Genomic DNA, 12,706 nt, shown 5'->3' with positions numbered 1-12,706 from the left:
CTGCCGCAGGAAGAAGGGGCGTTCGCATGCCGGTGTGCTGCGGCTCCCTCCGGTGTCCACCGTGAGCAAGAGCAGCAGGACACCTCCAGCTCTTTCTCTGCGGCTTGTCTGGTATGTAAAATACTGAACAGCTTCCCAGCCAGCAGTTCTATCACCAGCACCATCGCCCCCATCCCCACCAAGCTCTCCGAATGGAGGGGTTCTGCTAGCACAAGGTGTCTACCCTCACCCAGCAGCTGGGGGAGAATGTCTTCCAGTTTGAAGGAAAAATTTGAAGCTCAAAAGTAATCAGCAGAAACTTCACCCAGTACTGGCTGTGGATCATGTGCTCTGTGGGAGATGGTGGTACATCAACACATTGGTAGACCAAAACGTTTGGCATCAATGAAAATTTCCAAATAAATGTGCTTAAAACTCACAAGGTCTTCAGGAAGTTTTAGTTATTCAGTTAAGCAGTAACAGGCTCAAATGACAACATAGAGGCGCAGAGAAAACAATAACCAAACCAAGGTGTGTGAAAAATTGTCCAAACATACTGCTATGTGGACTTCCAGAAAAAGCCAAGGATCTGAGAGGATACCTCGAACTGGAGTGTGGTTATAAGTTCCATCACATTCTTTTGGTTGTTTAATGACCTGTTGAGCATTTCCAGTGGACTCAGTTTTAGCTGGTCCCTGAAAGTGGGAATGGTGGTGTCTTGTGCCAGTGAAACTGAGTAATGGTGCTTGGGTTCAAAGGGCTGCCCTGGTCAGCAGGGAAATGCTTAGCTTTCCCCACCCCTTCTGCACCTCTTCTGGTATGGTCCACCACTGAGGCATCCTCCAGGAGTCTAGGAAGGGCCACAAAGAAGAAGGAGCAGTCGTTTTCCTCTTGAGCACTGCCGCACCCAATGCTCAGCCACTCTCAGGTAAGAAGTGGTGGCTTCAGATGTGTCACGTGTGGGCCTCATGGGTCTTGTTTGGCAGTGAGGACATAGTGAGCATTTCCTTTACTAACTGTGTATAAGGCACTATAGAATTTTATTTTTAGTTTGCAATTAGTTAAGAAAAAATGAGTGTTACCAAGCTACCGGGATGAGCCTTAGGGGACACAGCTTTCCCCTACAACGTTTCTGTCTTCCATTGCTGAATGAGGTAGGGAGCTGGGGTGATTTCCTAGCTTTCTCCTTGGATTCAGGACTCAGATTGTATCTTGAAGCTCATCCAGTGCCTCCTCAAATCCAGCGGAGTTGTTACAGAAGCAGTAAAGGGAAGTCAGTGAAAGCAACAAGAGGGGATCAGATCCACTGGCTGTTGGAGGAAGGGTCAGGGGAGAGTGGTTATTCCAGTGGCTATTTAGGAGCTTGCACCTCCCTCGATCATAAAATGCACCGTGCTTGGAGGCACAGGGGAGTCAGGAGGATGGCAGTGAAGGTCAGGTCTCATTTGTCGTCGTCTTCCTTCTCAGTTTGTGTCTCTCTCATTTTCCTACTTTTTAACTTTTTTTTTTTCTTTTTTTTATCTTTCCATTCCCTGCTTTTCTCAGGCCAGAACGGCAGCGGCGCTGCCGGACGGGCCCCGTGGCCGGTACCTGTTCCCGTTCCCCGTGCTCCCTGCCCGCCCGGAGCCTGGTCCAGCGAGAAGCCCCGTCCCTCCATTCCGCCGGGAAGCGCCAGCGGGGCAGCGGGGTGATGTCACCGCTGTCGCTGCCCGCCGATGTCCTCCTGCCAGCCCGTCTGGCCGCCGGCCCCGGCCCCGCCGCCGGCCCTGCTCGGTCCCGCCGGGCGGAGAGCCGCGGGCAGCATCCGGGCGGGTCCTGCGGGAGAGCGGGATGCGGGCTCCGCAGTGTCCCTGTGCTACCACAGGCAGGCAGGGAAACAGGGAAGAGGACCGAAGGACTGGGGTGGGGAGAGGCAGCAGCTGAGTCGGGAAACGTGGCTAGAGGTAGCGGCTTGAGGGGAAGCTGCATAGAAGGGCAGGACGAAACGGGACACCAGTGTGCAAAGCAGACCCAAGAATCCATCCCTGGTGCTGGGCCATCCTGGGGGAATGGGAGGAGCCCCTTCGGAGGACAATAAACTCTGGAATGAGGGTGTGGGCTGCTCCTCGCTCCCCCCCTCATTCCACATGCATGATGATACCATATCCCTCAATCTCGCTGGCTTCTTGGGGTTTTTTCTTTCTTTCTTTTTTTTTTTTTTTTTTTTTCCTTTTCCCAGAAATTGTATTTTGAAGACAACCAAAAGGAGAACGTGTTCTGGGTGCGGCTGCATGTGATTTACCCAATAGCCAAAGTGGGGGGGCGCCGAAGGGGAAAAACAGAGCGTCTGTTGCTGAAGGGAGTGGAGGCTGAGTGCTGCAGTAAGTGATGGGGACCCTGTCTTTTCTCTCAGTGCTCCTCGAAATAACTGAAAAGTAGAAGAAAATTGAGGGAGATAACGGGGGGGGATCTTTTCTTTGCATGCTGAGGGTGTGTGCAGAGCAGGGCTTAGCCACCTGGATGGGAAAAGAGATGGGGGCTGGAGAAGGGAGATGAAAAGAGGAACAGAGCAGGTGGTGTTACCAGTTCAGTCCAGAATGTTTCAACAATTACCTGGAAAACTGGCGACATGAGGAGGGAAATAGGAGGAAGGCTGGGAAGACCAAATGGCCTTGAGAGGAAAATGGGGACAACAAGCAAAGTTTCTGAGGTATAGGGGAGGGTATACCAGTTTCTGTCTTAGCTTTCCTGTTCTCTCCTCCACTCCACAGGGATGAAGACTTCTGGAACCTGTATACTGTTTTGTCTCTTAACACTCTTCTTGTCCCCAGCTGGTGAGTCCTTATGCCCAGGGGAAGGATTTCTTCCCCATCTGGGCCCCATGGAGTTTCCTACACAGAATAATGCACAATGACCTAAGGACAGAGATATGTAGAGGGGTAGTGAAGGGGGAAGGACTGAACAGGAGAGGTAAGTTGGATATAGGATTGTAAGGAAAAAATTAGAAACTGGAAATGTTTTGCCATCTGTGACACTCTCCAGTAAGTACTGGGAGTCACAAGAGACAGATCCACAGCTTCTACTGAGGTATGTTATAGTAAGCAAAACATCCAGTTCAAGCTGGGAGAGAGGGTTAGGTGTGCTTTGTGCTTACTGCTGTACCACCTGTGTATGCATGATCTGCAGGGCATTTCCCAGTGCTCTGCAAAATTTATTCTGTCATAGTTGTGACACATTTGCTGTCACTAGCAGTTCCTCCTGGAATGACCTCATTCCAAGCCACTCAACTGCTGGGAGGTTTTGTAGTATTTGTACAGCTGTTTTGAGAGACTTCACCCCTGTAGTTCAGACCATTCTCTGCTTTTGGTGGTGGTGGTTGTTGTTATTCTGTTTTGTCTCTCCATGACTTTGTTCTTGTGGAGATACTTTGGCAAAAATTCAGATAAAATTTGTTCTTCAAAATAAAAGCACAACAACAAAAAAAAAAACGAAACAAGAAGGCAGCATCAGACATTATAGTCAGGAGACTCAGGACAGGTAGTGAAAGAAGATTAATTTCAGGAAAGGACAAAGCTTTGTCCAAGAAAGACTGTATGTAGGAGAGAGATGACTACCTATCACTTTCAAATCAGGTAATTCCAATACCCTCCTTGGTCCTCCCCTCATGCTGAAACCTGATTCTGCTTCAAATAGCACTTTTTCCTGTAAAGATGCACAATAGACGATGTCATGTTTATGACTCAGAAGCAGGGAGGTGAGGCATTTAAGAGATGAGCTTATAGGTGGACTATGGTTTGAAAGAGGGGGAAAAAAAGGCTGTGGTTTTTATTATGCATAAAGGAAGCCTGAAAGGAATATTTCATACTTTTGTGTATTTTGTTTTAGCACTTCTCTTTGGGTTTGTTTGTTTGTTTAACTTGGGAAATAATTGGAATCACCAGCTGGTCTCTCATTGTTTCTTTTGATTTTGGGTAAGCTACAGATTTGGTGAGTTAGGGTTGCAGTTCTAGACCTCAAGGATGAATTTGCTGCAACTTGGATAAGAAAGTCCAATTGTTTATAAGGCTTATTTATTGGGTACCATAGTAAATATAAATTGAAGTGATTGAAGGTGGGATAAGAAAATCACCCATTTTGTGTCCTTGCCTGGTATGCAGAGATTTCACTTCACTTATGTCCTTTTGTTTTAGAATTGGACTGGTTTTCTATTCAACCCCTAGGGGAAAACAAAATTCGTAATAGCTGACTTTTCAGTGTTAGAAAAGAGGGAGGAGCCTCCCTGTCTTTTCCACATCTCTTCAAATCCAGCACTTCTGGCTTCTGCAATGGTTTCAGAATTTGCATCCTTCCTTTTGCATGAGGAACAAATGAGAAAGTGCTCAACACCATTTTCTTCTCTACTTGTTACAATTAAGAGATTAACCAGAACAGGGAAAGTTGTGGGCTGTATTAAACTGTGTACTTAAGTTATTATACATGTCTGGCTCTCCCTGGGTAAATTGCCAGCAGCTGAGCCCTTGCTGGCAGCTGGGTGGGGAACAGAGTATCAGGGTCCAGCAACTCCTGTAATGCTGTGGAGCAGGATTATGTAGGGTCCCAAGAGACCTTCTGTGGCCTGCAAGTAACTGCCCTTGGAATGTGGAAGAACTACGACAAAAACTCCGCACCTGATAGTTTTTACCGACACAGTGTTCCCTTTAAGAGCAGAAAGCTACAGGCTGAGTTCACAAGACCTAGTGGGATGTACTGATTTTTGGGCTGCACACATCCCTGCAGTGCCCCAGATCACTGGCTTTTTCCTGCCAACTCTTTCCTTCATCCCACCCCAGTTATGCAGACATTTCCCTCGTCTGTGACTAGCAGGAAATATTTTCCTATTCCTGGCTGCTGTAAGGAAACAGCTCTGTCACCCTCTATATTTGAACAAACAAACAGTCTAGCCCAGCTTCAATTTCCACGTAGCATGCACAGCCAAGCCTTCATCGTTCCCCTTTCCAATTCACCCAGGGGCTGAGAGGGGAAAGATTATCTGCTCTGTGCTCCATACCCAGGCTGGATGATTTGCCTAAGGAGCTACAAAACCTGCAGTTTGCTTTTTACTGTACCAGTGACTCAATCCATGACCGTAAGTGAATAATTTCCATTACTCAGTTTCCTCTTTTATAAAATAGAGATAGGGATTTTGCTCAGCCTCCAGAGCAGGAAGGCCACATGGATCTTTTTTCTTCCAAAATGCATCAAAAGAGGTTTCAGAAGGGCAAAGTCTGGTAGCAGATCTGGAGTTATTTACTAACTTGCCCCTGTGCCTAGCCATGGAAGCAGCAGGGATAGGATCAGGACCCACTGTATCCACAACCCTTTAAACAGCAAACACAGCCAGCAGCAGTGGAGGCTGAGGCGGAGTGGAGAGCATTTCTCCCTTCAGCAGAGGGCAGTGGTGTCTCCTGGATAGATAAACATTAAAATTTCACAAAGCCTGCAGACAGTAAAAATCTTTCTTTCTTCACTCCCCTCTTTTCCTCTCTTGCAGACTGGTTTCCATGGATGGTCAATGGGCAAGAACCAGAAACTGTAGCTGGTGAGTATTACAGACATGTTAATGTGCTGCATTTTGCCCATGTGACCCAGTTGTCCTGTGCAGTTACAGCCTGTTTATTAGAAAATACTGTTCTTTGTTCCCTGGCCTCTGACATTGTGAGCTTACCTTTCAGTGAAGATTAAACAAGCTCTCCAAGACAACCTGCTAAGTGTTACGTGCTCTTTACAAACAATTCTCTAGGGTAGGGGTCCTGAACACTTAGCTGAAGGGTATGGAGCTATGTTCACAGTCAAGGGTTGTGGGAGACCCACAAAAGCTGGTAAGTCTTCAACTATGATATGCTTGGGGAAGTCTACTACTGCTCAGAAAAATCCTAGGGAAAATGGTGCACAAGCATCATGGTGAGGCCACTGGGAAAGGATATTGACTGGTCTTCTTACTGGCTTTGTTTTTGTTTTGTTTTTGTTCGCTTTATCCCTCTGGACCTTAATCAATTTCTGCGACATGGTAAGATAAAATGAGTGTACATTTGCATCATGCTTCAGCATCCAAAAGGACCACAAGGGCTTGCCTTTTCTTCAAACCTGAAGCCCCTGGCTAAGCTTGCAGACATCTCCCAGCTGTGATACTGTGATGTGTAATATCTGAGGTTTCCCAGAAAACTATTCAGAAGCCAGCCCAACACATGTCCTCCAAGCATCCTTTCCTTCATGCTTTACCTCTCCATCGCTACCCCAGCTTTGCCATCAGTTGCTTTTCAAAGAAAATCATCCAATGATGAATTTCTGCAATCAAACTAGGTCTTGGGAGTTGCCTCCCTCCTCCTCTGCTGCAAGAGCCCTCAGGATCTTCATTTCAGAAGACTTTCTTTCCCATCAATATGCCAACAGTGGCCATATCTGAGAAGTCAGAATATGCAGAATATCCAGAATTCACTATGGGTTGTTAGAACATGTGCACTAAAACATTTGGTCCCAGGCCAGTCACCAGAAAAGGGAGTGGATACGGGTGGGTTGGGGGTACCGTGTTTGATTATGTATTTGCTGGGTTGGATCCCACTGTCTCATGAACCTGTGATGGCAGCAGAGGTATTCAAGCTGGCTCTGGCTAGCTGTGTAAGGGACCATGAAGTAAAGACAAGCTTTTTTAAGGACATTCTCTTTTCCAGGTGAAGCTAGCCCTGACAGCAGCTCTGGTAAGCTCCCATTTCTTGGCATCTTCATGCTTCTTTTTCCCTTTTCACTACTCCTGCCTACACAGACCCAGAAATTGTCCATTATGCCCAGAAACTCCTCTTCCCACTTTTGACACATAGCAGCATTCTTCCAGCATTTGTGGCTGTCTGGGAGTCCTTTCTGTGCTCCACAAAGGGAGATGAATTTAGGGTGACTTAATGGTCTGTTCTCCAAGGAAATGCCAATCTCGTCTGGTGTACTAAGGCTCCCTGAAGATGTTTTCACTGCAGGAAGCCATGAAATTCAAAGCTCACACATCCTTGGCTTCCAGAGAAGGTGGCAGGAACAAAGAGACTAAATGATGAGGGTGAGAAATTGGACAGGTTCAAACTGGGACACAGGTTGTGTGTGTGTGTCTGCTGACAGGTAGCAGATGTGCTTCAGTGCTCAGGAGACACAGGTGCCAAAAAACCCCCTGGAAGTAGTAAAGCAAACCCTGAGCATTGTTGGGGTGGGGAAGTGGAGATTCTGTTCTTTCAGTAGTGTCTTCCCCGCTGTGCCTGTGGCTGTGTCACAGGGGGCAGCAAAATGTCTGCGAAGGGAAGGGTAGATGGAGGACTTGGAAGATGAGCACTTAGAGACCACAGTGTATTTCCTTAGAGAGTGGAGACAGCCTCAGGAGAAGGACACAGAGCTGATGGGAGTGCAGGCAATTGCAACAATGGGCAATGGAGGAAAAGAGAGGCTCAAGAAGGAGCCTCCCCACTTTTTCCAACCCCACTCTGATTTCAAATCTGGCACCACTGGCCTTGGGGATGGTTTCTCTCTCTGCTGGAGAAGTCTCTCAAACACATCCCTCTGAGCTGGTGAAAACCAGGCAGGGCAGGGAGACGGACAACACATGTGGTCAATGCTATGGTTTAAAGAGAGGCAGCTATGCATGGCTGTTTCCAGGGAGTGTGCTCTGAGCGTAGGGGAACTCATCTGAGAGTGGTGTCTTGTACTCTAGAACATCAGCTCCACAGTTTGTCCTCTGCCCTGACTCTGCTCATTAACTGGCGGCAGTATTTGTTGTGGGTCAGAGAGCCATGCAACAACACTGAAAGAGAAAAGTGGAAGCACAAGATTGTATCTACAAGATAGATGATCTTCGTGGTTGGGATGGGAGGTGAAGGCAACTGTGTTCAGTGTATGAGGCCTGACAGTCTGTAGGATGGTAGATAGGACTTAGTGTCCAGACCAAACTGGTGGTGATTGACCTACATCTAAAGGTTAAAAGACTAAAAGTGAAGCCTTTACAGCAGACTTGGGCTTACTATTGAGGGATCAAGCAAAACTCTTCACAAAGGACGTGCCATTGGGACCCATCTTTGCAGCATCCAATCAGCTCTAGCACCCCCAGCACATTTGCAAGGAAAGCCTGCCGTTACTCTGACAAATCAGATAATAACAGCACTACAATCAGCATTGTCTATGAACTAGATGTGAGATGGCCACTGGTCAGGACTGGTGAGCTATCAGCAGAACACTGGCAGGAGGAAAGAGACTGGAAGCTCAAATTAAGATCTTTCAGCACATCTCTTTTTCCAGATGCAGCTGTCATACCACCTGTGCTTCTCCCTCCTGGTGAGTCTATTCTCAGTTTTCAGCCACATGTTGTGGACCCTCCTTCCCTCTCCTCACACAGTCGCTTGCACACTTGGAATCCTGCCTTCTATGACTGCCCCTAAGCCCCACACCCAAAGGATTCATTCTCTTTAAGACACGTTTTGTCTATGCTTCTGGGCTGATACTATGGCATCTGAGCAGAAGTAAAAGTCCTCTGTAACTGCTGATATGAACTTGCACCTGGCAGTCAGTTCTCTGAACTTCTTTCCAGTTTGTTACTGGGTAAATTATAAAATGTACTAGTTTGCTGTGGCACAGGTGGGTTACTTTATCAGCGGGAATAACAAACCAACCTCTTTTTGACTCCGTGTCATGGACATCAAAGAGCCAGTGGTCTTGGGATGCTGTTTCTTAAAGGTGTCACTGTTCCTTATGAAGGGCAGTCACAAACTCCTTCCCCTCTTGTCTAGATAAATGGTAATTACAGCAGCTAAAGAAATTTACCTGATCTTTTAAGTCAAAATGTTCTCACAGTGGAATTTTGAACAGTAGTGGTACTTCTTTATGGGAAAGCTTAGGCAAATTTTTTGTGTTGTTGACTGCATAGCTGGCACTAGACTCACACTGGATTTGTACCTTATGGTTTCATATCAGTAACAATGAAACCTTTTTCTACATTAGAAGTTACAATGGAGGGCTGTTGAAAGAGTTTTCCAGGTATTTGTTTTGATTAAGCTGATGTCTAGGAAGGAATCATGGTAACTAACTTTGCTACTCTCTGTCTTCCAGTTCAGTCTGACAGCGAAACGACAACGACAACGGCTTCATCAGGTGTGTTTTAAATTTGCTGCCTGCAAACTTCCCAGACCCACTTTCACCCACCCTTTTACCTCTCCAAGCAGGTTCTGTCTGGGTACAAAACTTTGTCTGCTGGAAAATTGCTTTCAATTGTTCGTTTAGTTAGAAGTACTGGAGAATGATGATAGTGGAGGCTGAAGCCTTCTCCTGGGTGGCATGCCTGGGAAGGGAGATCAGCAGACCAGATACAATGGGTCAATATTGTGTCAGTGTCGGTAGCCAAAACCTGGCATTTCACAATGAAGTGCAAGAGAATCCATTGTAGTTAGCTACAGGGTTGATTGTCCAGAAAAGAAAGGAACTAGATTTGTGTCCTGGAATGTGATAATTGCACATCCATTAGAAACACGTCTTAAATATGCAACTAAAATTTACTTTTTGTTTATATGTGTCTGTCCCCTTTACAACATGTGCCTTCTGTATTCTGAGTGTCCAGTGGGCTTAGCTTATGAAGCAAGGGGATCAGAAATGTCAGTACCATTTTCCTCATCTCTAAACCACCCCCATCTCTCCCATGAGAGTGACAATAGGGGCTGGGATCCTTCCCTAGAAGCCTGGAGGACTGTACCTAGTGGTTAAGTTATATCTGTGCCAGAATGAGTGCACCTGGCCATGATGCTGGATTGCACCTCCGTGTTTGTGTGTGTGTTCCCAGACTGTCGTGAGGAAAAGTTCCCTTGCACGCGCCTGTACTCTGTTCACAAGCCAGTAAAGCAGTGTATCAGCTACCTCTGTGTTACAAGGTAAGAAACCAGCAGTCCCTAAGAAAAGCCATAAAAACAGCCCAGAAATGGTATGTCCTGTTCAGCAATTGTTCTCTTTGAAGATCAGATGTTTTCTCTGTGAACCCACTGGTGAGATGAATCCTATCCTCAGAGTGTCCTTTTACGGTGATTATTTAAAACAGCACAATGACTAGAGTCTGTGGCCTATATTGTAATCCATTTTTAAGGTATTTGGTCATTTCTAGGGCCATGAAAATGATCAGAGATATGGAGCACATCTCCTATGAAGATAGGCTGAGTTGGAGCTGGGGTTGCAGGAGAAAAGGCTCCAGGGAGAATTCATTGCAGCCTGCAGTACCAAAAGAGGGCTTATAAAAAAGAGGGAGAGCAACTTTTTACATGGGCAAATAGTGATAAGACAAGGGGGAATGGTTTTAAACTGGAAGAGAAGAGATTTAGATGTCAGGAAGAAATTCTTTACTCAGGGGGTGGTGAGGCACTGGCACAGCTTGCCCAGGAAGTTGTCAATGGCCCATATTTGGGAGTGTTCAAGGCAAGGTTCAATGTAGGGCTTTGAGCAACCTGATCCAGCAGGTGGCATCCCTCCCCGTGGAAGTGAGTTTGGAACTAGGTGATCTTTAAGGTCCCTTCCAACCTAAGCCTTTCTATGATTCTAAGTTTTCATTAAGTCTTTACAAAGATTACTTTGCTATTAAGCAGCCTTATTCTAGGCTAAGTAATCATAAAAACTTAGGATTTGCCTGCTCATTGGTGAATATATATGTTTATTCCCTGTACCCCTTTTTTGTGTCTCTGGGCCTTCTGCTGTTGATCCTGGTGATCCCGCAGTGTGCGTCGCATGTACATAATAAACAAGGAGGTATGCTCTCGCATTGTCTGCAAGGAGAACGAGGTCATGCAAGGTGAGTGGTATCACAGGCTAGCCTAGAAGGATAGCTGCAGCCATCTGATAGCATCTCCAAGCTAACTAGTTGACTTAGACCCTAACCCACATGTAATAACTTCCCTGGACTTTGAAAGAGTTCTAAAGCAATGCAGTCTCGGGGCTAATACACATGCCATGATAAACAAACTGGGAAGTAGATATTGTACTACCAAGAAATATGATAGCTCTCTATTCCTCGATCTCGATCATGGTCTAGTTGTCCCAGACACACCCTTACTCAAAGTTGTACTCCTTTGAGGTTAAAGAGTATATCTCAGTATTTCTGTTCATGAATAGAAGCTGGATCCAATCTAGATTTCTTATGCATGCAGCAAAATACAAGTGGTTTTAATATGTAATGTACATGCATAAAGCCAGAAGGAAATTCATGAAAGCCTAAGGACTTGCTTTGCTTGCCTCATGTATATGAGGATTCAGCAGTTTCAACAGTATCTGTAGATGCAGTGAAGGATGTACCTCTAACTGTTCTGCTGGTGAAGAATTCAAAGGAAGCTTTGATTATCTGTCAGCCTGTGTGTGTCTGCTTGTCTTCAGATGAGATCTGCCGCCAGCTGGCTGGCCTTCCTCCTCGACGTCTCCGCCGATCCGGGCAGCCCCTGCCTCTCCCTTGCAGAGAGCTCCTGGAGCAGCAGCGCAGGCCTGATGCTCTGTGAGCTACCCACAGGAGGAGAGGAAAAGGAAGAGAGAGAAGAGAAGTCATCATCCACTACCTACAGTCCAAGTGCTTCTTGTTCATTATTTCCCCAGCATTTCCTTGCTTCTATGCCTTCCCTTACATCCTCTTCTTCAGGTGCTGCAGTGCACAGAGTACCCTCTCTGCTAGTCTGTCATGGTAGCTTTGTCATCTTTATAATCTGTTGCTGAAGATATGGGATTCTCCCCTTTTCTCTCACACTCTGCCTGGCAGGCCATGAGATGCTCATTTCCCAGAGGTCCTTATAAATGTGCTGCACCTTCTCTTGCTTTGCCCCTCAAGAGACATAGAAATGGGGACAGGACATAGTCCTCTCCAATGGTGTAGATGCCCTAAGCTGCATCTCATCTCATCTTTATGCCCTAGGACTCCTGCCCTAGATTTCTTGCCTGACATGAGTATGAGCTCGGATGTGGTTGGTCAGCCTGAGCCTCTCCGATTCTCCTGAGCCACTGTTGTGTGATAACACAGTCTCCTCCTTGTGTCTGCTGGCCTCAGGGAAGTGACAGAACTGGGAGATGAGCTGTCCTGAACCCAAGGCTAACCTCATTGTCCCTGGATGGCAACAGATCATTTATAACTACCTCTGGGAAGTTCTTTGTCTCAAGCCCATTGCCTCCCTCACGCACGTCTTCTACCAAAAGGAAGAATTCTGGATTTAGTATGGCATTATACTTTTCTCAAGAAGATTACGTTGGAACAGAGTGCTGCCTCTTCTACTCCTCCTCCTCTCCTCTCCCCTGTTCTTGTCCCTCCCTTCCCACTGAAGACATCTCTTGATGCCCATTCCAGGCAAGTTCCAGGGAGCAGTAATTATGGCTGCCTCCACTCCTACGTCCAAGAAAGCCCATGAAGAACCTGTGTGGCCTGACATTACTGATAACTTGCAATGAATTATCTTGTCCTGGTGTCTTGTCTGGGTCTGGCTACCTCCACACTCTCCAGCTGCTGTGCCTGCTTTCAATATCTCCAGCTGTGTTCCTACCTCCTGACCTGGAAGCTCCTGCACAAAGCGAAAGGGGTCACAAACTGGAATCGGATGTGGGAATAGAATCATTATCTGGGATCCCTGTTTATCTGGGACCTGGGATTTTCCTGCAGAATCTCTGACTGTGCTGACCTGCACAGAGCAAGGTGCTGATGGGGAAGGTAAACATATCTGCAGGTATAAGCACTTACACA

General features: G+C 46.6%; 1 protein-coding gene across 1 annotated transcript; it reads left to right on the top strand.

The window, feature by feature from the left end:
- Positions 1 to 2,064: 2,064 nt before the first annotated feature.
- On the top strand, positions 2,065 to 11,483 carry MFAP5 (microfibril associated protein 5; the record flags this gene model as incomplete). The annotated part of the gene is given in 9 exon segments (XM_082277790.1): positions 2,065 to 2,187; positions 2,189 to 2,339; positions 2,730 to 2,792; positions 5,489 to 5,536; positions 8,263 to 8,298; positions 9,070 to 9,111; positions 9,794 to 9,881; positions 10,713 to 10,786; positions 11,365 to 11,483. Coding segments are annotated over 9 exon segments (744 nt in total).
- Between the last annotated feature and the right edge of the window lie 1,223 nt (positions 11,484 to 12,706).

This window comes from Coloeus monedula, assembly GCF_965178545.1.
Source record: "Coloeus monedula genome assembly, chromosome: 3".
Classification (NCBI taxonomy): domain Eukaryota; kingdom Metazoa; phylum Chordata; class Aves; order Passeriformes; family Corvidae; genus Coloeus; species Coloeus monedula.
This window is presented reverse-complemented; position numbering and strand designations above follow the sequence as displayed.